The sequence below is a fragment of the Pteropus vampyrus genome, unplaced genomic scaffold (assembly GCF_000151845.1).
Source record: "Pteropus vampyrus isolate Shadow unplaced genomic scaffold, Pvam_2.0 Scaffold16, whole genome shotgun sequence".
NCBI classification, from domain to species: Eukaryota; Metazoa; Chordata; class Mammalia; order Chiroptera; family Pteropodidae; genus Pteropus; species Pteropus vampyrus.
In genome coordinates, this window is record NW_011888797.1 from 5,953,317 (window position 1) to 5,978,844 (window position 25,528).

Genomic DNA, 25,528 nt, shown 5'->3' on the forward strand with positions numbered 1-25,528 from the left:
TTTGCCTTTTAATAATTTTCTATAAACATAATCATGTCACCTGAAAATGATGATAGTTGTCCATCTTCTTTCATAGTCTTTATATTTTTATTTCTTTTCTGTGCTTCAGTGCACTGGCTGGGACCTTTAGTCCAACGTTGGATTGAAGTGGTGATAGCAGGATATCCTTGTCTTGTTCTTGACCTACGGGTGGAAAGCATTTAATGTTTCACCATTGAGTATGATATTTGATGTGGATTTTTTTGTAGATACTCATGACCAAATCCCTGGTTTGCTGAGAGATTTTTCTTGAAGGAGTGTTTAACTTTATCAAATGTTTTTTTCTACATTTAGCGAAATGATCATGTTTTTCTCCTTTATTCTGTTAATGTTGTGAATTACATTGATTGAATTTTGAATGTTAAATCAATCTTGCATTTCTGGAATAAAGTGCACTTGTTCAGAAGTATCATCCTTTTTAAAAAATATATTTCTAGGTTTGATTGACTACTGTTTTGTTAAGAATTTTGGTACCTATGTTCATGAGATTTGATTGGCTTATGATTTCCCTTTCTAACAATGCTCTTGTCAGGTTTTGGTGCCACAATTATACAGGCTTCATAAAAAAGAGGTGAGGAGCTTCTTTTTCATTTCTTCTGAAGAGTGTAAAAAATTGGCATTATTTACTTCTTAATTATTCGGAAGAATTCCACACTGAAGTCCTCTGGGTTTGGAGTTTTCCCTGAGGGAAAGTTTTTAATGATGGATTCAATTTTAAAAATAGCAATAGGATTATTCATTTTTTCTATTTCTTGTTTTGTTTCTTTTAGCAAATTGTTATTTTTAAGAAATTTATTTCATCTAAATTTTGAAATTCATTTGCATGACATTATTTAAACTTTATTTTTATTGCTTTTTGACATTTTTAACATCTATAGTGATGTTCTCCTTTCATTTCTGATATTGGCAATTTATGTTTTCTCTGTTTTTCTTTTCAGCCTTGCCAGAATTTATTGATTTTATTAGTCTTTTCAAAGGTCCAACTTTTGGCTTTGTTATTTTTCTCAATTTATATCTTCTTTCTATTTTCTTTATTTCTGCTCTTATCTATATTGTTTCCTTCCACTTTGAGTTTAATTCTTTGTCTTTTTATAGCTTTTGAGATATACACTTAGGTCATTGATTATCAACCTTTTCTGAGATAGGCATTTAAAGTTATGAATCTTTCTCTAAGCACTGCTTAACTTTATCCCATAATTTTTCTAACATCATACTTTCATTATCATTCGGTTAAACTTATTTTCTAATATCTATTGTGGTTTCTTCTTTCACTCCTGGTTTATTTAGAAATCAATTGCTTAATTTTCAAACATTTTGTTATTTCTCAGTTATCTTTCTATTATTGGTTTCTAATGTAATTTCACCGTGGTCAGATAACAGAGTCCGTATGATTTTAATATTTGGAATGACTGAGACTTGCCAAGCAGGTAAAAATGCCTTCCCAGAGTAATTTGAGAGACATCAAAGTTTCATCTGCTGAAAAAGACTTCTCCTCCTGGCCTGAGGGAGGGATGGGCATTAGCATTGGGGGTCCTCATTAAAAGAAAATGGAATTAGGGAATAATCAGCTTATTATCAGCCTAGAATCAAAGACTATGAGATTTTTATAGATCATCTTGGTCCACTTTCCTATTTTACAATTGAAGAAACTGAGACTCAAAGCAGGGAAATTATTTGCTCACAATCATATTCATAGGTTGTGCTAGAATCCGAATGGTTACCCAGAGCTTCTGATTTCTGTCATGCGCTTTCCCTGCTATGTCTCTCTTACTAACCCAGAAAAGGCTGATTTAATTGGTTAACTAGAGCTTCAGTGAGCACGAGGAAATGGGACATGGGATATTGTAATGGAATACAGTTTGGAAGAAAACCCTGGACCTGCGAGGTCAAATTCTAAATGCCCGACAAGTGGAAGCCTGAACAAGAGTGGATGGGTTACTCACCATCCGTCGGGTCTCATAAATTCTCATTTCCAATCTGAACAAATTGCATTTTCTACCTGGCAGATGTCAGTAGGTTTTCAACGTTTCTGTTGGTAGAATCGCCAACAAAGAGAAGCCTGTGACTATAAAGCAGTGTCAGGTCCATGACTGATTGGAGCGTCATATCCAGAGAGGAAAGCTCAGCCGTGTGAATCGAACAGAACTGTACAGGTAGAACAGAAATTCCTGCCACAGTTGGGCCCAGAAGGTTCCCTGAGCACTTCCTGTATACAAGAGTGTGGAAAGGGTATACCAGGAAGGAAAGAGCAGGGAGCCAAAATTAAAATATATTCCTCATCAGACAGCACGCGGGGCATAATTACAGCCACTGTTTCCTTTAATCTCCTAAGAGGGAGGTATTTTTTGTCCTCGTTATACGAATGAGGAAAGAGATTCATTGGTTCTGGGACCTACTCAGTGTCATACCAATAAGTGATAGAGTTAAAACTTAAGCTTAGAACTGTCTGATTTTGCAGCTGGCTCTCTTTCTACTCCATCAACAACAGTCTCTTCTCAGGGTCCCTGCTCTTAAGGAATTTTCAGTCTAGAAGGGAAGCTAAGGCTAATGCTTGAATGTTAATAACACAAGGCCATATGTGATCAGTTCCATTTGAATGATGCGAGGTGTTCGACCTTCCCACACCAAGAGTGCTTCCTGGACTCCAGCACAACCTCGCTGGAAGCTTGTTAGAAATGCAGACTCCGAGGCCCACTGAAACATGCTCTGCATTTTAACAAGACCCCCAGGTGATTAGAATGCATGCTAAAGTTTGGGAGGGGTCACAAGTTTGGAAGGTGAGTAGGGAAGGCATCTTGGAGGAGGTGGCATTTGCGTTGGACCTCAGAGGATCCATGTGTTTCCTCTAAGTGGTGTAGGTAGAGGGTCAGGAGGCAGAAAGCCACCAGGCAGGTTTTGAGCTTGGAGAGTTTTCCAGATTGGCTTGAGCAGAGAGGCGGAAGAACCACGGAAAACAGGGCCGGGAAGAGAAATTTGGGCCATATTGTTGAGGGACTTGAATTCCAAACAGGGGTTTTTGAATTTGATAGCTAAGGTGCTCCCGAAGAGGAGCCAGGTAGAGTAGTGACAAATCTAAGTGGCGTTTTCAGAAGGTTAATGTGAAGGTTCTCTGCGGGTGGATTAGAGCCAGGAGGACACTTTGGGTGCTTCCTCCTAGTCCAGGCGAGGTGACGAGGCTATCATGCAGTGCAGTGTTTGTGGGATGGAAAGAATTGGAGAGACTGGGACGATAAGATGGGACCAATAGGCAGGAACCCGCTGGGATTCCTTGAGATTCCTGTTGGGAAACAGGACAAGCTAGATGTAACCCAGATGTGCCGAAGTCTTCCAGCCTTAATATGTTTTATTAATATGTTTCCTCAAATGACATCGGCCGCTATCTTGTATCCTAGGCCAGAGTCCAGAATCTTCTCGTTATCTGCAACAATTGTGTGTGTGCGTGCGTGTGTGTGCGTGTGTGTGTGTGTGCGTGCGCGCGTGTGTGCGTGTGTGTGTGTGTGTGCGTGTGCGTGTGTGTGCGGGGGTTGGATGTGTGGGAAGGGGATAGTCTGTATCGTGTCCCATTCTCTCTACTCTTTGACACTTCCTAACAACTGCCATTGTCCTCCTGTCCTGCCTGCCTCACTCAGAAAGGAGCCTTCTTGCTTTATCCTCCCCAGCCCTTCACCAGCCCATCATGGCTATTACTGCCTGGCGGTGACAGAAGATACTTATAGCACAGAGAAGGGGAAGTTGGAATTCAATGGCACAATGGCATAGAACTGGGGTCACAACTTAATGTGACTCATCATTATCCTATTAAAATCTCACTGCATTTCAACACTGTATACATGAAAGTTCTATATTTCTCTTACTCTACTTGGCTCGCTCAGCATGTCAGTTTATTATACAGTTTGGGGTCTTGTAACTTCATTAGAAAGGGTTCCAGAGAAGGGAAAATGTAGTTAAACTGTTTCATATTCCCATTGCACTGTAGACAGAAGCTCTCCACCCCCCCGCAACGCAACCCCCCCAGCACAAAGGCATGCACAGGGCTCCTGGAGCAAGGACAGTGACTCACACTGGGAAGTCCGGGGGGAGTTCCGCAGAGAATCCTCTCCTGATGGCTTTAAAAACTGGATTGTCCTCGATGGGTGTCTGCTACAGTTTTAGTCCTGCCTAGGACCCGAGGGCAAGACTGTTGACTGGCGGATGAGGCCCAGTGCTTAGTTATGATTTAAGACAACCACCCGACTCCTCCCCTTCCTCAGCCATCACAGCTGCCTTTTCTGCCCCCCTGACTGTCTCCCTGTCCTCTCCTCTTGTGGAGAATGAGGCAGTCCCTCCTCTGTGCCTGGAGCACACTACCAGGGCCCCTCTGCATCTCCACTCAGTCCTCCCCAGGCCATGCCTCCCTGAGGGGCAGGGAGCACGTCTTATTGACAGTGTCTCACTAGTGCTTAATGCAGTCGGGCCTGGTACAAAGTAGGCGCTCAGCGTTATGGAATATTAGGAAAGCAAAATACTGCAAAGCCATCCCAGAACATGAGTATTTGTATTTTGCTTCCAGTTTTTGGCACTTCAGGACCACTTAACTATTTAAATAGATTCTTCTTTCAGATGTCCCCTCCCCAGTCTGTCCTGTTTGTTTGAATTTAATCAAGGTATTTTAGAATAGATAATACATTCATATGGTCCAAAAATCAGAATGCCTTATAGGTACTCATTGAGAAGCCTTGGTTCCCTCACCCTCGTCTTCCCACCTCCGCTCCCTAGTGGTGAGCACTTTCGTTCATTTATTGTGTTTTCTTCCAGTATTTTCTTTCTTTATGCGAATTAAAAATTCAAATATATGGTTTTTTTCTTACACAAAAAAATATACACTTTGCGCTGTGACTTGTTCTTTTCACTTAATAACGACCCCCGGGGTGTTCTACAACAGTAACAACATAGCAGAGAGCATCCTCATTCTTTTCTTGTTTTTAATCTTCTTCACAGCTGCATAGTATTCCACTGTGAGCATGTATCTCGATTCTGTTAAACATCTGAACACTGGGCTATCGCTAAATTTTTGCTATTATAGACAAGCTGCAATGAACAGCCTTGTATGTGGTCATTTCCTGTGAGTCCAGGTGTAGCTGTAGGACGTGCAACTGCTGGATAAAGGGCATGTGGCATATCAGCAGATTCTCCCAGATGACCTCCCATATGGGGAGGCACCATTTTGCACTCCCCCTGCAAGGTGTAAGGGCACCTGTTTCCCACAACTACACAGCAGTGTTGCGTGGTCCTGGTTTGGACTTCTGCCGATCTGATAAGTGAGAAATGGTATTTTCGTGCAATTTCCATCCTCACTGATTGAGATTAATCATCTTTTCCCATTTCAGGAATATTTGTATTTTTTTCCATCAACTGTGTGTCATGTGCTTTGCCTGTTTTTTCTCCTGGTTCTCGTTCTTTTTCCTCCTGGTTTTATTGGAGCGCTTTCTCTGATGGGGAGATGAGACCGTCGTCTATGCTATGGCTGCAGTTTTCCCAAGTGGGTCATTATCTTATGGCCTGTGTACCCACCACATAGAAGCTTTGGGTTTTTTTTTTTTATGTAGTAAAATTTATCAGCATTTTCTCGTACGGCTTTGGGTTTTGTATCAAAGTTAGGAAGGTTATGAAGGAATTCACCCAGAGGGGGTGAAAGGAAGCAGGTGTAGGGCCCCCTCAGGCAAAGCTGCCAACATTGCAGTTTTGTTTGCGATGTAGCCCTGTTCCCACGGGGAAAAGGTTTTGCTGCCAGGGGCTGATGCCCACTGCCAAAGGCCTGGGGCCAGGCACCCTGATCCTGGGCTGGTGCCCTTTGCAGGGGCCGGGGAGGAGGTAGATGAAGGGAAATGAAATGTTTGGCAGCTCCCCGTTCTCAACAGGTGAGGTCTGTCCAGGTGCAGCCAGGTTAGCATAATGAAAGGAAATGGAATTAAAACTTTAAAGTGAAACTGGAGACTTGCATAAACTTGAACCTTTTCTGGGATTTGAAAAGAAGTAATTAATTTAGAAACTTTCTCCCTCAATATTAAGCTCTGCCACACTGGCTCCAGGCAGGAAATATTCTAGAATAGGTCCCCAAATATTGTGAATCCAGTCAGCATAGAGGCAGAAAAGAAGTGATTAGGCAGATAATATGTTCTCTAAAATCTTTAGTCCACTCCTCCAGGTTTGAAGAGAAAAGTTTATAAATGTTTGGGTTTGGGGAGGTTTGGATGTCAACTAGCCTGGGTTCCTCTCCTGACTCTACTACTGACTATGTGACCTCAGACGAACCATTTCATTTCTTTGAGCCTCAGTTTCTTCCTCTGTTAAAGGGGCTAGTACTAATAATTAGGACTGACACTAATTAAGCACTAAGAATACATCAAGCACCATATCTGATGTTTCATATGCATTCAGTCATTCACCATCTCAGGCAGCCGTGAAAATTACATGCAATAACCTAAAGATCTTTGCACAATGCCTGGCACATGAGGAGTCCTCCATAAATGCCCCCGGGAGTATTGTTATGGTCTGTGCTCACTGAAATCAGACGGGTAGGTTCAGCATTTGATTGTGGTGTTATCTTAGCCATTCATTCATTGAACTAATACTCCGCGAGCCCCTACCACGTGCGGGTGCTGGAGACACAAGGGTGAGCATGGTCTGTGCCCTATGACATGGCTTAAAAAACAAGCAAGGTAGACACACTGGTCAGCAAGCAGAGACCACACCCTGTGACCAGGACTTTGTTAGGAGCTAGCAAAGGTGCTGTGGGAACACAGGGGAGGAGTGAATACCCAGTTATTCACTGGGCAGGACTGGGGTCCAGGCCCACTGTCCCTTCAGAGGAGTGACAGCTATTAGAGTTATAGGGAGCACTTAGATAGCGTGCACTTTGTACCAGGAGTGGTTCAGTTAATCCTCACAGTGTGTGTTTTCTACTGTTATTCCCCTAATTTGTGGATAAGCAAACCAAGGCACCAAAAGGTTATTCGAGGTCACACAGCTAGCAAGTGGTAGAGCCAGAACTTGAGCCTGGAAATTTGGACCCAGAGTTTATATTGGGAGACGGAAGGGAAGAGAGGGGAGCAGAGTTGCTCACCACTGGCAATTGGACTGAGATTCCGCTGGGAACCGTAACTGCAAAGTAGGAGCAGAACAGCGTGCGTGGAGAAGACCAGGCGCCAGGCAGCATCGTGGCGGGGGGTTTTAAGCCGACCGCCCTCGCTGGCTTTGGTAGGACGCGCAGAGCGGGTATTGAGGGTGGTTGGCCCGGCGTGTACTATGAATGGCTCCTGGAATCTTGCTGGCCCAACATTCTGCCTTAAGGATGAATCTTGTTTGGTTTGAGGCATTTCTGCCTGTTAAAATGAAAAGGCCCTTGGCAGGACCAATTCCTTAAGTCTCTATCAACTCTGGCAATTTCAATCTACCTCAAAGGTGATCTGTCCTCTTTGCTTAAATGGCTCCTGCTGCTCCTTGAGATCCCAAGGCTTGGCTCACATCCCACATTTGGTGTTGCCATAGCACCATGAACCTGCCACTCACAGTTCTAGCCCAGAACTTACATTTTACTTGCTGATAATTTGAGCTCAAGAGAGCAGAGACCATGATTCTGTTTTTTCTCACCCTTTAGCCTCTGGCATAGGGCTAAAACATAGTCCCGACTCCAAAAATATTTGATGAATGAGTCAATGAGTAACCAGCATTTCAAGTGACTTAGGACTGAGAGCCATCAGATATGGGGGTCAGGTCTGAGTGTGATTCACACATCTTTTGGGGGAAAGAGGCTGGGCATTCAGATCCTGGGCACGACATCACCAGTGGCCTAGAAAGGGGCCTACAAGAGGTGGAAGGCACCTGTCTGATGACTGAGCCGGAGGGTCCGTGTCGGCACTGGGATAGACCAGCTCTCGTCTTGTCTAAATACGGCAATAGCCGCCATATGTCAGGTACTGAGTGAAGTCCAGTCTCCACTCCCTGGCTCCATGGCCTCATGCGTGTCGTTCAGACTTGCCAAAGCTCTGTGTGCTTTGTTTTTGTTTTTGTTTTTTAATAAAATAGGGATGTACAATGTCTTCAGAGCACCGTCGGGAGGAATAAAATGAGATAGCATGGCAAAGTGATGATGCCCAGTGCCTGGCTCACGGACTTGGCAGTTTTAAAATGCTTCTAGTTTTTAACATATATTATCATATTTTATCTTCAAACCACCCTTGTGATATGTTATGATTCTTTTAGATAAGGGCCCTCAGGCTTGGATGAGTTAAGTGACTGCCCAGGCTCCCACACAGAGTTAGGCGCAAAGCTGGGATTCAAACCCAGGTCTGTCTCCCCTCACAGCCCGTTCTCTTTCCGTTCACTGGTATCAGAAATGGGCCGTAACAAAGTTCAGTTGGGAAAAACAATCCGACATACTAGAGACAGGTATCACCCGAGCTGGAGACGCCGATGGAATCCTGGCGAGAAACTTTCTGGCTACAGCCAAGTGGACCAGTCGTGTTGTCCCCTGAGCCCCAGGGTCCTTCCTCACGCAGTTCCTCCCGCCACTTCCTCCCCTGGAGCACCTCTCAAAGTCTGACCTGTCCTTGGAAACGTGACTGAGACAGGTTACAAGCCAGGATGTGCTGTGCGGCCCTCACTTGTTGTATCAAGGTTCTGTGTGCATGCTTGCGTGTGAAACAGAACACTGCAAACAGATGAGGTAAATAGGATAAAAAGTTAACAATTGTTCTTTCCACTGAAAGGGTCTTGGATTTCTACTGATTTCTATTTTCTCTATTTTTCCAAATCAAAAAAAAAAAAATGCACATGTATTACTTTTGCAAACAGAAAACGAAGTTATTTTTAAAACCCCTGACCATCTCGTCAAGGCCAGCTTAAGTGCCACCTCCTGTCTGGAGCTATGATGTCCCCTGGTGTGTGCCTTGCAGGGTCCCAGCAATGCAGTTGTCTTTGCCCCTGTAAATCATCCGGAGCAGAGAGGCAGCCCCGCTTGCCTCTTCCTGCGGCAGGTCCCGGGGAGCAGAATTGCCCCGCGGCCTGCACGCCCGCCAGGGCAGCCCCAGGCAGCCTTCACCATGCAGCTCCTGCAACTGAGTTTCTTGAGCTCTTAGCCTCTGCGTTAAGTTCATTTCTCTTAATCCTCCCAAACACCTTTCAAGGTAGCCGTCAGTATTATCCTCAGTTTAAGGACAAGAAACTGTCTTGAAGCTTAGGCAGGATTGCCAGGTTGTCAAACAGCGCCCTCCAGCACCTTCGCTCCACTCACGGCACCCAACAAGGACCTGTGTGGCAGCTACCTTGCTTCTGGGAAGGTGACATGATCTTTCAGGTCTCTTGCCTTCTCTACCCTACCCCCCAACCCCCAGCTTTGTCCCATCTTCCCTGCCATCCGGTTCCCATGTCAGGTCAGCTCATTTATGGCTTCTTCCAGAAGCCTTCTCTGACAGGCCCTGCTTTTTCCTGCAGCTTGGGTCGGCTGGCTCTTCTATGCCCACCCGTGTCTCAGTATTTATCACTTCTCATTGAACTTGGCCTCTCTCATCTCTGTTTTTCTCTTTACCCAATCAGATTCAAGGACAAGCATTTATTATTATTTTTTTTAATCCCCAGTGTCTAGCTGGCACAAATTGGGTATTCAATGAATATTTATTGAATTAATATGATCCTTACAATAGCTCTATAAAATGACCATTTTACAAAAGAAGAAAAATGAAGCCACGAGTTGCTCAGGAATGGCCAGTAAGTTTTTGAATTGATTCTGGAACATAGGTCTTTGACATCTAGTCCAGGTTGGCTAAAATGCTAAAATTTAAAGAAGCAGGAGAAAAAAGAAAAACAATCCAGCCAGTTCTAGGGGGAAGAGAAATGTTAATCATGTTCCTGCATAAGCTAGGCAGAGGTATATTAAGGTTGTTTATATACTTTTCCTCGTTTTTTGTTTTTTTTTTTAATCATACGTTTTAAGATACTTTTCTTTCTTTTCGATTATTTCCTTAGTATAATTTCTAGGAGTTGCTGTCTGGAGCCGAAGGACTGGATATTTTAGATGGCTCTCAAGATTATTGCCAGTTGCTTACCACAAATATTCTACCAGTTAACACTACCTTTGGAGAAGTATGAGACTGTCAGTTTTACCATTTATACACCAGCATTGGGAGGGGGGGTATCATTATTTAAAATTTTTGTTACTTTCAGAGATGTAGTTGTGCCTCATTATTTTCTTTCAAGTTCTTTGTGAATAACTGAGCTTGAGTATTTCTTCATGTCTGTTTACCTGCATTCTTGTAAGATGTGTGTGTTCATGCTCCTTATTGTGCTATTTAATTTTTTTTAAAGATTGTTAAAGACATTTGTGGAAAGCAGGCTCTTCCATTTAGGTGCCATTTGGAAGGTCCAGGTAGGAGGGAAAATGAAGATGACTAAGATACCACCCTTGCCTTCTTCAGTAGGTACTTCCTAAGTAGGGTACCCAAGTCAGTGAGATGCATATGTACGGAAATAATGATCCAGGTGGCTAAACTGGTTCAACCGAGAGACAAGTAATGGGATGTAGAAGAACAGTAAAGATCAGTGATTCCTGACTTGGATAGTATCAGGGAAGGCTTCAAAGAGGTGGTGTCATTTATTCTAGGCTGGAAAGGATGAGAAACCTTTAGAAGAAACTCTGGGTTGACAGAGCAGGATAAACAGGTATCATGCTCATGCTGTATTGGGATATTTTGCCCCTGAGAACATTTGCTGTGAGTGTTTTATCAATTAGGGTGGTTTTGCTGGTGGGGAAATGAATACCCAATAAAAAGAAGTTATTATTAACTACGAAAAATTTATTTGCTCACAAAACAAAGAGGCAGTTCTTTTTAGGGTTGATTAATCAGAGGCACAACCTGACATTCAGAACCCCCATTTGTCTCCCTTTTCCTCTCTGCCTACCTCGGCTTTACCTCTGTCCTCAGGCTGCTCTTTTCCGAGTTGAAAATTTGCCACCTCACTTCAGTTATCACGTCCTTTCAGCCATGTTCAAAAGCAGGCCAGGCCAGAGTTTCTCCTTCCCTCCTTCCCTCCCTCCGTCCCTCCCTCCCTCAAACAACAGACATTTATTTTTTTCAGTTTTGGAGGCCAGAAGTTCAAAATCATGGCCCCCATTTCTTTTCATTAGGGGAAAATAACTTTCCCAGAAGACCTCAGAGAGCTGCTTCTTCAGCGTGATAGGCCGGCACCACATCATGTATACCCTATCTGATCCATCAGTGGCTAGAGCACGTAAAATTGCCGTGATTTAAACATCATTCACTTCTCTAGGATTTGTGAGGGGATCACCTCCCTGAACACGTGGTCCTCTCTAAATTGGGCTTCTGTTAATGAGGAAGAGGGTAGGTACATGCAGTCGTTGAATAAGCAACAACAGTATCCGCCACCGTGTTTAAGAGTAGACATTTTAATCCGAATTATCCCAATATTGATAAATTTTCATCAAGAAGATATTTTCTGAACTCAACTTTATTAAGCTAATTTATTGTAAATCATTTTTTAATACAGGATATTTCACTTTCTTCCATTTTCATTTTTATTTTACTTAGATTATCTTCATAGGTACAAATTCTTTTCCATATAAATTTTACGTCACAGATTTATTTCGTCGATTGTTTACATTCTTATTAAATTTTGTTGATTATGTTTGTAGGTTTTGACATTATTAATTTGGGGAGGACTATTATATGTACCAGTCTTCTTGGATCAAATTTTGTGGATCAAGAAATTTTATTTGTATTGACTGTTTTTATCAAAAATCCTCATTAGGAATTGGATGAGACTAATTACAATGTATTTTTCAGTTTATGCATGATAAAATGGCGAGCACTTCTTAGGTATGTAAAGATTCATCTGTTTTTTAGAGCACTATATTGCAGAGGTCAATAAACTAAAACCCCACAGATCAAATCTGGCCTGATGCCTCTTTTTGTAGGGTTGTAAAGCGAAACATGACTTTTATAGTTGAATATTTGTCACCTATTTGATGATAGGAAATGTAAACTGTGAATCCCAGTTAAGAAAAATGTTGCCCGCTACCGCAAAATAACTTCATTTTCATTAATAGACCTGTATTACAAAAATTGTACTCAAATTACTATTATTATATTTTGAATTTTGTCTTTAAAATTTTGTGAATTTGGTGGGGTTTTTTAACACAAATATTATATAATATTATAGATTTTGCCTCTTGGCTCCAAAACCCTAAAATACTTACTGTCTGGCCCTTTACAGTAAAGTTTGCCAACTCCTGCTCTATTGCATTGCTGACCTGATTCTTTTGAACACTTAAAGTCTCCCTACTCCACACTAACTGGTCCATTGGCGTTACAAGGAACAAATGGGGAGTGAGGTCAGTATGTTCTTTGTGTCAAAATTATAGAGTCAAATATCCACCTTCAGATGGGAAAATAGCAAGTTGGGTGAGTCCAGCCATGCTGTCGTGAAGAGAGAGAGCTCTTCGAGCTGTAACATATTATGTCAAATGAAAACACAAATTGATGTAAGTTTTCTGTAAAAGTACATTCCCCCCCCCCTTTTTTTTTGGTATTAAAGTATAAATCTAACATGTTGGAAAAGCCAAAACGTCATTGCTGTCAGAGTATCCGCATTTGAGGGACACGTAGTGTTCTGAAACTTGGGAGAGCTGGAAGGCATTTTCCTTTTTCCTGCTGAAGTTAGCTCCTTTTTCTTTCCTTTAACAGATGAGGAAAAAGAAAATAATAGAGCATCCAAGCCCCACTCCACTCCTGCTACTCTGCAATGGTAAGTTCTGTCTTTAGCAAGTTCTCTCTTGATGCGATGGCCCTATAACTGTATCTTTCCACCGGTCGGACAGCATATCGCTTGGCTATTTCGACATTGTCACGATGACCTGACATCCTATCTGCAATCAATTTAAGTAGCAGGTATATGTAAAGTGCTCGACTTGGATCTAGCTTGGAGATTAGAATTTTCATATTTATTTTATTTTGGTGTAGATTTTTTTTCCCCATCATCAAAACACTGGCAAGGATTAGATTCCACATGGTTGCTATTAATTGATTTTAATGGAATCTGTTCCTCCAGTTACTAAAGTTAGGGCAACGGGGCTGTTCACCCCTACCAATGAGCCCTTAATGAATTAACAAATTACTTGCGACCACAATTATTCGAACACTAATAACATGAATAAGAATTATCTACTAGAGTGGCTTTCTCTTCAATATTTAGAATTCCTGGACTTGATGTAATATTTAATGATGTCGTTGAATGGGTTGCACTCATGTTTGATAATTACAGGTAAATTCTCCTCTAAGAGCCTGACTTAGAAATTATGTTGTAGCTGTGAACACCAGAGCTGTCAGTGCCTGAGCTTCACCCCTCAGAGGATCTTGTCAATTAAGGGTTATGATTCCCCCGGCCCTGCAGCCCAGCAAACCTGGAGGGAAAGAGAAGTGGGGAGGGGGAAGGAGACTCAAATCGGTTCTGCGCTACCCTCCCCGCTAGGCACTTTGCACGCATGCCTCATTTCATCCTCGCAGTTCTGGGAAGCTGGCTGTGCCCATCTGGGAAATGGCTGTGCCCATTTTACAGATGAGGAAAGTAAGGCTTAGACAGTCAAGTCTTTTGCCCGAATACACGAACACACAGCCAGGAAGCTGCAGAGGCAGGAACCTGGCTGGGTCTCTTTAACTGGAAAGCCCATGCTTTGGAAGAAAGGAAGAGGAAAATCTGGAAGAGTGGAAGAGAGAGAACAGATCAGAAAAGGAAGCAGATGGGCTTTACTGAGCAAATCATATTAGATTCTCTAGCCTAATCCAGCCACAGGTGAGAGGGAAACAGCACTGGGAGAAATTATTCAGGAGTGTAACTCAATCTTGTCTAATAAGAGTCTCAACAGCCAACTCATTTTGCTTCAAGGATAGCAAAGGTGGTTTTCAGGAGCTCCATTTCCAGCCCTTTGGCCTGTTTCCATCTGTCTGTCCCTGCATTCTTCGTCTCATTGCATTTGCTGCTTTTTGTTTTATTTAAAAATCTACTCTACTTCCCTGGTCAAATCTCCCCTTGCACACTTCCCCCCAAATTATGGCCACACAAATTCCCATAATGCCAGGACATCAAATGAGGCATCAACATTAAGGAGTTTGAGTGGGAGTTTCTAGAAATGCAAGGAATCAACAGACATTCCTGCTTTAATAACCTGAACATGTTGTACATTTCACAATAAAAAATTTGAAAGGGACTGGAAGAAAATCACCTTGTTCATTGCCTGTTTTTCAATGATTCTCTGACATCTGCCTGGCAACAGCGAGGATGCAGACAGTGCAATCTCTTAAGTCAGACTGCCAGGAATGAACTCCCAGCCCTGCTGCTTTCCAGCTGCGTAACCTCGAGCGAGGTCTTTAACCTCTCTGTGCCTCACTTGACTTACCTATAAAGTGAGGGTAGCAGTGGCGTCTACCTCACAGGGCGGTCACGAAGAGGAAATGAGCAAATGTGTACAAAGGGCTTGAATGGTGTGTGGCGTAGAGCAGGTGCTCAGTAAACATTACCAGCCATCGCCAGCTCAGCATATCCTGTCCTTCTGAGTCCCACAAGGACATGTGGAGCAGAGCCTCTCTCCCTGACATATGCAGTCAGTTGTTCTACTATACCTAATTCTATACAAAATATCTGTTTTTCTAAATAAAGGATCACATAGATCATTTCAGAAGAAATTTAATCCTCCAATTTACAAAGTTACACAATGGATTCTTTTTTTTTTTATGATATATCAGCTTTTGAGGCCAAATCAGATTTGAAAATATGTTAACTATAGTCTTATCCAGAGGCATCAAGTTGTTCAAACATCAAATTGTCCTTCAATTCCATTTATTTTTAAGATAGAATTTCAGTCATTAACTAAGTAAAAAAAATGTTTGCTGAGCACCTCCTATTTACTAGGTCTGTTCTAGGCTCTGGGAATGCAGTGATGGATAAGCTAGACCAAGAATAGGGGCGGATGAGGCTTCCACATTCACGCAGCAGTTCTGAAGCTGAGATGGCCCTCCAGAGATGACTAGAAATAAGGCAATGGATACAGGCCTTTCTTCCCCCACCTTGTCCATCACCAGATGTAGGCTGCCCTCAGGGAGGGTATGTTCTGCTGAGGACTACCCCCCAGGAACCAACCTCAGTCTTGAAGGGTGACCTGGACACACACCACAGCATCCATTACTCTCTCCAGGGTGGGAGCAGGCTGAGCTTGTTCAAGGACTCTCTCCAGGGTGGGAGCAGGCTGAGCTTGATCAAGAAAGCGGCCTATGTGGTTGGAGCATGGCGAGCAAGGTCAAGAGCAATAAAAGGGAAGTGGGCCAGGAGGGAAGGGGAAAGGGGCTTTAAACAGCAGGGAAGAAAAGTAGGACATTTCTTTAAACTTAAATAGGAACAGTCATACTTAAAACGATGGTGGAGGACATGTGACTTATATAAAATTCCACATGAGTAAATTCTTTTAGGCTATAGTTCCAGTAAAAAACAAACAAACAAAAAAAGCAAAACTATCTCTCAAAAGGAACTGGATGTACTCTCCATTTTAGAGAGAAAGTGACATAATTTATAATAGGTCCTTCTTTGCTCTGGCCGCCAGGGAGTTCAGAGCTAAATTTAACGTTTACATACTTTTCAATCTCTTTCCTTTGTTTAATTTTCTTCCTCTTTAAAATTTTGTTAGCTTTTTAGGAAAAGGCAAGGTACAAATAAATGGAATGGATACACATTTTTATTTACACAATACATCTCCTTATTAAAAACAAAAACATTACAGATAAGGCTGAATTCTTTCCTTCATGTAATTCCTTGCTTCTTCCTCTAAAGCAACTCTGATACCAGTGAGAACTCTGTGTGTGTTTGTGTGTGTACACGTATGTATGTTCTGGTGACTATGTGCTGTCCCTTGCCTATGCATTTATACGCATATGCACTGATAAGAGTTTCTGAACTCTGACTTTTTATTTAGTACTTTCTCCTTTTTAAAAAGAATGCAGACATACAACACTAAAAATATTGTCATACAGCGTGGCACACGATAACAATCCATTTGCTTTCCTTCTCAGTGAAATGTCCCGAAGCTAAACCCACATTAGTCCATAAAGAACCAGCCTGCTGTGACTGCTATGCAGTGATCCACGTAAGACAGCAGCAGAATTTATTTCGCTGTTTCTCTCTTGTTGTGTCCAAATCTCATCTTTGCCATCACAGGTAGGGCCCCAAAGAACATCTTCCTATGTCCCCCTTGCATACCTGCTGAAGTGTTTCTCCTGGACGGGTATCAGTGAGTGGAAGTGCTAGGTGCATGTTAGTGGATTGCAAACTCGCCCACTCCAATGGCTTTACAATTTTATGTCTCTACCGGCAGCTTAGTGATAAAAAAAAAAAAAAAAATAGGAACCTAACTCCACAATATGGCATCTCATTCTCTGAGGCACTTACACCCTTCACGTTGTCCCCTCTCTCCAGTGGCCATGTGCAGCCCCTCAGGATGTTGAGGAAAGGACACTGGCCTCACCACCAAGGCAGGCACTGCCTGACAGTGCTGAGCTCTCCTGGGACATGTGGCTCGTTTTTCGAATTGTGTTAGGAGCCATTTGCTTCACCACCTTCCCCTCACCTTGCCCTGAGCCTTCCCACTGCCTTAGAGACCATCCCGGCTCTAAGAACAAATAATACAGCTGCCAAGCAGCCTAAAATAATCAAGGCCACGTGATCCGGAGGCAGCTCCCAGCAGAAAACAGGCAAATATTGTCAAACGCCTTCTGCCAAACACTCTCCAGCATCCTCGGTCACGAGGGTTAGTGAAGCCCAACCCGCTGGGGATGGTGAGCGCTGCTGGAATCTTGGCCGCACAATAACCTCTATTCATGCAGAGGATTTTGGAATGGAAAGCAGCCTGTTCCCCCATCCTGGCCTACTTGCTGCCAGCACATGTCCCCCTGCTCGGCCCCACCCTCTCACACACCTCCCTTGTCTGTGTCACTCCCAGCACCTCATGTGCTGTCAGGGTGGACCCACTTTCCTCTGCAGCAATTTACAGAGGTGACGAGGCCCTTCGCCAAAGTAAGAGGGTAGAAGACCAAATTGTCACTTTCTTGGCGGCATTTTCTTTTCTTTAGAAAAAAAAAATAGAAATGAGGCCTTGGGTGGTTGATGGGTTTTCAATATTCCAAATTAATATGGAACAAAGTAAATTAGTGTTTCTCTTTTAAATGTTCTTGGAGGCCAGAGGTAGACGATCGGGCTTAGTACTGTTCCAAAGAAGTCCACTGAAATTTTAGACAAGGTCATGGCTCCTAGACCAGACCCATGGGGTGTAACCAATACCTGATGTTTTGCAGCCATTTCTGACTTGAGCCCTTTTTCAATGGTGACGTAACATTATTTACTTTCATAATGTGAGTTCCAGAAAGGGAAGCTGAACATTTTTAGCTCTGAAAGCAACCAGAGGTGCTGGATAATGTCAAGGTGCGATCGTGTCCTGCCAGGACCCTCAGCCACAGATGGAGAAAGGATAGGTGAGCGGAACAACACGAGAGTGTAAATGTCTCAGAGCGAGGTGCTGTGTTGTGGAGCTAGGTTCCTACTTTAAAAAAGGGGGGATTTTGTGCTGTGGTTAAGATGTTTTAAAATGGCAAAGCTATTTGAGTGGGCAATTTTGTAATCCCAAGAACATCATCATACGTGCATCCAGCAATTCTGCTTCTTGCTAGCGACATGGAGAAACACTCCCACTGGAGTGCCAGGAGGCACAGATGAAGACGTCCTTTGTAGCCCTACCTGTAACGTAGAGACAGGGAACAGATGGAAGGAGAAGATGGAGAGGGATGGGTTTGGGGTAGCAAATGGTGTCTCTGACAACCTCAGTAACAAGTTATTCTGTTCAGCAAAGTTTTTTAAAAAAAATCCTGTAGCCTTTTGGTAAAATAGAAGAAAAAAATTTTTCTGTTTTAGACATGTGTGCAAGGACCCGAGAAGTGGAGACTTTGAATAGAAAGCCCATGTGTACATATAAGAAACCAGGTTTAAAATGAGAATGGAGGGAATAATTATTCTGGGTCTGAAACATTTGCTCTTCATTATAAAGTGCTAATACAAAGCTTCCTCCTTGCGCCCTTGGATGCTGCATGACGAAACCTCGTGAGGCGATCTTTTAAAAATGTACACTGCAGATAATGACTCATGTTGGCCAGTAGACCGAGTTCATTATCTCTCCATAATAGGATAGGCTCAATTCAAATATGATGGAGTCTTTGAATAGAACATCAGAAAATGGAAGAAGTGGGGAATTTCTTTGTGATCATTAAAAATATCCAGGTATAATGGAGTATTGTTCACCATGTCAGACTAATGATGTCCTCTAAAAGTGAGGAGGAAAAGGGGAAATTTTGTCAGATATGAAGAGAAGTAATTAACTGCCTTTCTCTCTGCCGTGCCTTGGTCAGGGAAGTGGACATTCCAATTAGCAACTTGAGCACACCTACGGGCCCTCTGGATTTTGTGATGTGGTTTGGGGAAAGGTGTCATGATACTATATTCCTGTAGAAACTCATCGAGCATCAAGGTTGCCCCTAAGGCCAATTACATCTGTTCGTCCCCGGCGCTTATTACAATGCTTCATAGTCATAAGCCACCTTGATACCTTAAGGTGAAGCAGCTCCGGTAAGAGGAACAAAAACATGGGTAGAAAAGTAGTTATTTAGAAGGCAGCTGACCTTTGGCAGGTAACGGCTTCATTAGCTCAGTCTGCGTGATCTGCGACTTACACCCATTCAATTCAAACAGTTTGTCATATTTTATGAAACGGATTGAAACGTATTTTAACTTTGATCTTGTACTCTAACCCCAATCTCTCGGACAGATTGAAGGAGCAAACAAGCCACAAGTACGGCAAATAGAAACTGAGGCACAGGGGGCTCGTGTAACTAATGAGTGGGGGAGCCAGGAATTTACCTGGGAGCCTGGGCTCTTCCACACCACATTTGGAAGCGTTATTTACCCCTAGAACTCACTTTGGTGTCTTTTAATCTTGGAGATTAATGTTTGAGCCCCCGTTCAACCCAGTTAGGAACCCGAGAACTTGCCTGGGTTGCTCCTACCCTTCTCACATCGGGAGACCGGAGATCTACACCCCGATGTTATAAGCTCTGCCCTCCTGGCCAGCCCTTCAATTCATGCTCCATCATTTCTTGCCTGGACTATTTTAATTGCTCCTAACTGGTCTCATTTCGTTCATTCATTTGTTCATTCAACAAATACTAATTATTCAGCCACTATGTGCCAGGCTTCACTAGTCCACCCACTATAGAGGTGCCAGAGTGACCTTTCCAGAGAATTAATTTGATCATGCCACTCTCATGCTTAAAAAAAACAAAACAAAAAAAAACTTAACTGTCTCCCTATCATTTTACAGGATCATTTGCCTTTTATAAGATGAATTCTGAATGGTTTGAAATACATGTTTGTTAAATGTGCCCCTGGGTTTTTCTGGCCAAAATTAATTTTAGGAAGTATTAGCAAAGATAAGCAAAAAGGGTTACTCTCCCCCACCTCGCAGCTTGTCACGCACCCAGTTCTGGCTGCCCAAATTGTTCACATGTCTGCTTTAACCTGGAAAATGTTCCACAGCAGTCCGAAGAACTGCAGTCAAAGCTCTTTAAGGAAATTGCTTAATGGAACTCTCACTAGTCTAAGATGAAACCTATGAAACTTGGATTTTTAAAAAATATTCTTTTGTACTCAATCCATTGCTGGCAAATAGAGCATATTAAGTTTTAAATTAATGTTAGTTACTGTTGTTATTGGTGGCATCGTTATTATTCCTACAGCATCCCAGAAACACGAGGGTCTTCCAGCCTCCGAGCCTTTATTTTTTCAGTTCTCTGAGTATCATGCTGTTGCCTTCCGAAAATTAAACACTTTCGTAGTTCACTCTTCAACTTCAGGGGTGGCTAAACTCTTCTGCCAGGCCATATTCTCCAGTGGGCATTTAAATATGTTCTATGCCCCGTCTCCCATTGTTCTTTCCTTTTAGATAGTCTTCTACAAGGCCCCGTCTCCACTTAGACGAATGTCTTCATCATCCAAAGCACATGCCACATTTGTCTCTAATCCTCGCTGGGGATCCTATCCCTCTCCTGTGGAGATTACTACAGTGGGACCGAGTGAGACAAACTCTCCCATTTACTAGCTGTCTGCATGGCCATGGGCAAATGGGTTCCACTCTGAAAGCCTCGGTTTCCTCATCTAAAACATGAGTATCATACCTACCTCATAGAGTTATCGTGAGGATCAAATGAGATGGAATGAGATACCTAGTGCCTGGCACCTGGTGAGAGCTCAACAGATGTTGGCTGTTGTTGTTGTTACAAAGTGGCCATCCCAATTCATCCATGAACCCTGAATCATCTGCTCTCATGAGACTAATCTCTGTTTTCTCACCTTCGACTGCACCTATCTATGGTCAGCAGTTTGTAGTACTTAAATATTCTTAGTTCTGTGCATTACTCTTCCCTGATTAGACTGGAAAATAGGGCATAGATCCTGGCTTATGTCAACACAAGAGCCCACAGGAGCCAGACAAGGAACAGAAAAGAGACTGGGTGTAAGAAAAATAGGGCAGAGTGAGGACTCTGGCCAATGCGAGGGGGCACATGTAGCTCTGGCAATTGTTGTCATACGGGAAGATGGGCCCAGTGTTGCCAGATCTCAGCCTTTTCACAAGAAGCCAGAAATCCAGATTCTAATGTGAAATGTCCTGAATTTTAAAAGTTGGGCCAACACTGTTCAGGCTCAACAAAGCATGTCTGTGCGACCCCAGTCTGTGAAAGCTGCCTTGTTCAGATGGCCCCTACAGGTTTGTGTGGATGCTTATTTAGACCTCTCTACTCACTTTTTTGGAGAAACAATACTGCGGATGGCATTTAGGGATCCAGGCTAAGCTAGAAGGCTGATTCCCATTCATGCCAGACCTGACGCTTAGGACAGTCCTGTGAAACCTAATCTCTATGTGAAACCATTTCCCTCCAGGGAACACATTCAGCGTTCCGAGTTGTGATGCTGGGGACACTTATACTAGAGTGGCAGCCTTTTCAGGACAGGACCTTTGTTTTTATTCACTCCCATTTCCTTAATGTTTGGAATGCTGCCTGGCACCCAATAAGTATTTGTTAAAGTAAAGATTACCTGTGTCTTTATCCATCCGTCCACCATTCATCTGTTCTCCATATGCAAGCAAGGTCCCTCTTATCCACTGTGGTATCCGCAGCACCTGGCAGGTGGTAAGAGAGCAATAACTATTTGTTGAATGAGCAGATGATTGAAACAATATATTCATCAGGCATTTATTGAGTACCTCCCGTGTACTAAGGAATATACTGGACTTCGAGGGTGCAGAAGTGACTCAGACACCAGCCCGGCCTCAAGGAATTAATTTGCCTAGAACCGATTGCATCAAGTATTTCTTAAAACACTTCTAAAAATGTCAAGAGTTACTCAATGTTCCCCTTCCCAGAAGAGGGAGGGCGGTGGATGAGATGACCTGGGACCGTTCGGGACCCGGCCTTTGCGTCGATCTGAGCATCTCTAGGGTTGTATCCATCTGTGGGGTGTGAATGCGAACGATCGAACTGGTTTTCTTTCGACCGCATGTTGGGATGAGCCAAATGACCGCTGCCCTTTGAAGTGGGCTCCTCAGGAGGCCGCGTCCTCATTCCACTTCGGTTACGACAGCGCTGGACCACTTCCTTGGCCAGTGCCCTCAGGGGAAGTTAGAAGCCACTCAGGGACACTTATTTCATAGCTCTAGAATCATGCCTTATTTTTCTCCACCCCTGCCTCCCCCCGCAAAAAAAAAAAAAAAAAAAATTGGGAGGAAAGGGTTGTTCCAGTCACTTTATCCCTCAGATTTGGTTCCAAATTACTTTGGGTCGTTTCCTAAAATCCAATTCACGATCAAAGGAGAAATATTTTCTGTTGGTGAGTTTTTTGGACAGTGTGTGCCCCAGGCTCTGAAGGCATCAGAGCCCAAACAGAATCCCCCAATTGTCATGTGTCCCAGTAGTTCATTTAGAAGACGTGTTTAACCTTCTCGTGTGTCTGTGACAAAATAGGCAGAGGTCTTTTGGATGCCTACATTCTGGTGGTGTTTAGGTTAAAGAGGGAAAAAAAGATAAACTCTATCTAGTTTACTTTTACTTTTACCCACTATCTGTTGCACATTCTAGACATATAGGAGCCCAGAAATGTTTTATGGAGAGGAAAAATATATGATAATGAGGTCCAGCATTTACTAAGTACTCAGCCTGCTGGCACATGTCACACATTATATCCGATCACCACAACAACCTTATGGGGCAGTTACAGCCATCACCTCCAAGGGAAACTGAGGCCTGAGGTTAAGTAACTTGCCCAAGGTCACCAAGCCAACAGGTGATAAGGCTGGGATTTAAACCCAAGTAGAACTTCCTTACCCTGAACCCCTAACCTATTCTCATTAAGAAGGTCATCGGTAGAGAATCGCATAATCCTAGCACAGCAGAGATGGCAATCCTAAAGAGACCGGGAGGTTCGGCTCCCCACTGTGGGGAGGAAACCTCCCTTCAATCAGCAGGTTAGTGACTGTCCAGCTGGCAACCTCTTCTGGGGCATTTGTTTTCCCAGGCCACCCCCATCACTGCTATTGTTAGCCAGGAAGCTCTCCAAGATTTTGACACCTGTTCAAAATGGTTACATGAAGGAGCATGCAGTTCAAAGCTTGGCTGAGCAGGGCACCTGTAAGACACCATATTATTTTTGGAGTTTGGGGGAACACAATCCACCCAGAATGTAGCGAGGCCAATGACAGCACAGGGGAGAGGGACTGAGAATTTGGGCTGAAAAAGCGACCTCAGATCATACTGACAGGGACCAGGAGTCTGATCCTGCTAACCTGCTCACTCCATCATGACCTTGGGGCGTGTCCCTTTGTCCCCCTGGGCCTCGCCTTCCCCAGCTGTGGGGAGAGAGTTATTACCGAAGTCCGCCCAGCTCTGAAGGAAGTCTGGAAAGAACATGCCCTCTTGCTGAGGTTGCTCATTAGACATTTATTTCCCCAGGCTGGAGGAGAACTATGAGATTGCAGAAGGGGTCTGCATTCCTCGAAGTGCCCTCTACATGCATTACCTGGATTTCTGCGAGAAGAACGACACTCAGCCCGTCAACGCTGCCAGCTTTGGAAAGGTGAGTCCAGCCTGACAAAGCGTATTCCTAATTTTCCCGCCTTTAAGTAATTTATGCACGGTTTTTAATCGTGTTACTTGTTGTTGTTGTTTTTTTTAATTACCAAAGTAAACATTTGGAAACTTTTCTAGAATACTTCACTGTAAAAAGTTCAAACACTTGTTAACAAAAAGGAACACCAAAACAAAACCAACGTGTTAAAAACTTCGAACAGTTCAGACAGGTTAAAAAGGAAAAAGCGAATGTCTAACTTGAATTTCCTCAGTACTTAATTGGCAGAAAGTAACTTCTTTCCTCTGAGAGGCAAATATTGAACTCACAAGTGTGTTACGTGTGTGTCAGTGAGCCTAGGACAGGCAGACTGCCTGTCTTCATAATGCGAAAGCCTTAGAGAAACTAGGAAACGGCCTGGCATCGTTGGCTTAGATGTCTGGGAGTCCTGCTGGGAGTGGGGGTGTCTGTCGTGTCCCTGTAGGCCTGACTGTCCTCTGTCCACCTTCTGCTAAAAATATATTCCACACTTAGGGCTATGTCTACAAAAAATTGTCGTCGCTGATCATTCATATTTAACAGGCCAAGGAAAGCTGTCGGAGCACTTTAAGACTGATCTTTTGTTTACGTGATAGATCAAAATCCAGATTTTTACACCTCCAAAAGACCCAATTTAATCCGAGTCAGTACATCGAAATTCTTTCTCCTTTCGTTCGCCTCTCTTTCCGCTGTATAGTTTTTACCGCGTCTGCTAACACATCATAGGCAGGCTACGCTCTTCCTTACGGGTTTTCAGAGTGCAGAGACAGCAAGGAGTAAAATGGCAGGAAGAGGTCAGTGTGTAAGTTTTAGGAATTCCCTTGTCAGATCCCTGACAGATAAATCATCATCCAGAAAAAAAAAAAGGGTGGTGTCAGGCCTGAGCCAACCCCCTGGAGAGTCCAAAACGGAGTGGCTGAGAATTGGCCACACAGAAAGGGGAAAATGTTGTTGTGATGCGTTAACACCATTGCTCCAAAGTGAAAATTATTTTTTTTATAAAAAGTCAGTGGAGAAGCTGCCTTTGCCGTTGCATTCGTTCATTTCTTCAGTCCATCGGTGTTAGTTGAGATGGGCCGTGTGGCAGGCACTGTGTTCGGCAGCAGAGACCCAGAAGGAAACCCAGTGTGGATCCTGCTGTAGAGGGGCTCACAGACCAGGGAGGGGGACCCTGAGCTCCTCAGGTGAGAGAAGGAAAGGCACGCCAGGAAGGCGTGGGATCCCGGAGCTCTGTCATGGGTCTGTGGTCCTGGAACGTTCACTCGCATCTATACATTCCCTTGAAGCGGCCACAGATAAGGCCTCTAAGATGGAGGTCCAGGTGGGGTGAACCAGAAGACCGAGAGCCCTAGCTCTCCTGGGCTTCTCACGTAACCTCTCTGAGCTTCCACCCTCCCAGCCGTGAAGCGAAGCAGGAATTAACACCTCCCTTCTTCAGGGGGAAGTGCCAGATTCGAGTACGGGGATGTCTGTGGGTGACGTAAGGTGTCGCTCGCTCTGTCATCTAAATAGTTCAGTTATTTAGTAACACCTGCCACGTGCCATTACAACTGTTGTTGCGAATTCTCCGTGAGACGTTAGTGCACAGATACAAATAGCCATTTGTTAGCTTAGAGTCTATAAAAAGCAAAAACAAACAAACAAAAAAAACCCTTACCGTTTCTAGAAACTCCAATTTACCTGTATAAGGACCTTCTATTCCTTTTTTCTCAAATGCATTTGTCACCCTGGGTTTCTTTAACCTCGTGATATAGATAAAATGTATTTAACCCCGCCCCTCCTCCCAGAACCCCAGTTCCGCTCCGATTTTAAGTCTCAAGCCTGCCACCAAGACTTCAGCGAATCACAGGGCACTTGTATTCTTAGTCACCTCGATGTGGGACTTTTCCTTCTGCACCTACCGCCTCTCTCTACACCTGTGTTATCTAGTGCAGTAGCCACCAGCCACATGTGGTTGTTTAGCTTAAACAAAATTAAAAACTAAGTTCTTTAAGTCACACTAGCCGTATATCATATGACTATAGGGGCTACCATACTGGACAGTGCAGACAGAATATTTCCATCATCAGAGAATGTTCTATTGGACAGCCCTGTTCTGAACCATCCTGAGGCAAGGGTAAAACTCAGGGGCCTCTTTACTTTGCGCATGTCACCCTAGTGAAAGCATTCACGATCCTCGTAGACTGAAGTTTGT

The 25,528-nt window shown here is 43.5% G+C and overlaps 1 protein-coding gene across 1 annotated transcript in view; it reads left to right on the top strand.

Annotated features, from left to right (window-relative positions):
* RFX4 (regulatory factor X4) overlaps nucleotides 1-25,528 on the top strand; it is a 124,187-nt gene that overhangs the window by 12,709 nt on the left and 85,950 nt on the right. The window contains exons 3-4 of the mRNA XM_011354425.1: nucleotides 12,777-12,837; nucleotides 23,181-23,304. Coding sequence (XP_011352727.1) covers nucleotides 12,777-12,837; nucleotides 23,181-23,304 — 185 coding nt within the window. The remainder of the gene's footprint in view (nucleotides 1-12,776; nucleotides 12,838-23,180; nucleotides 23,305-25,528) is intronic.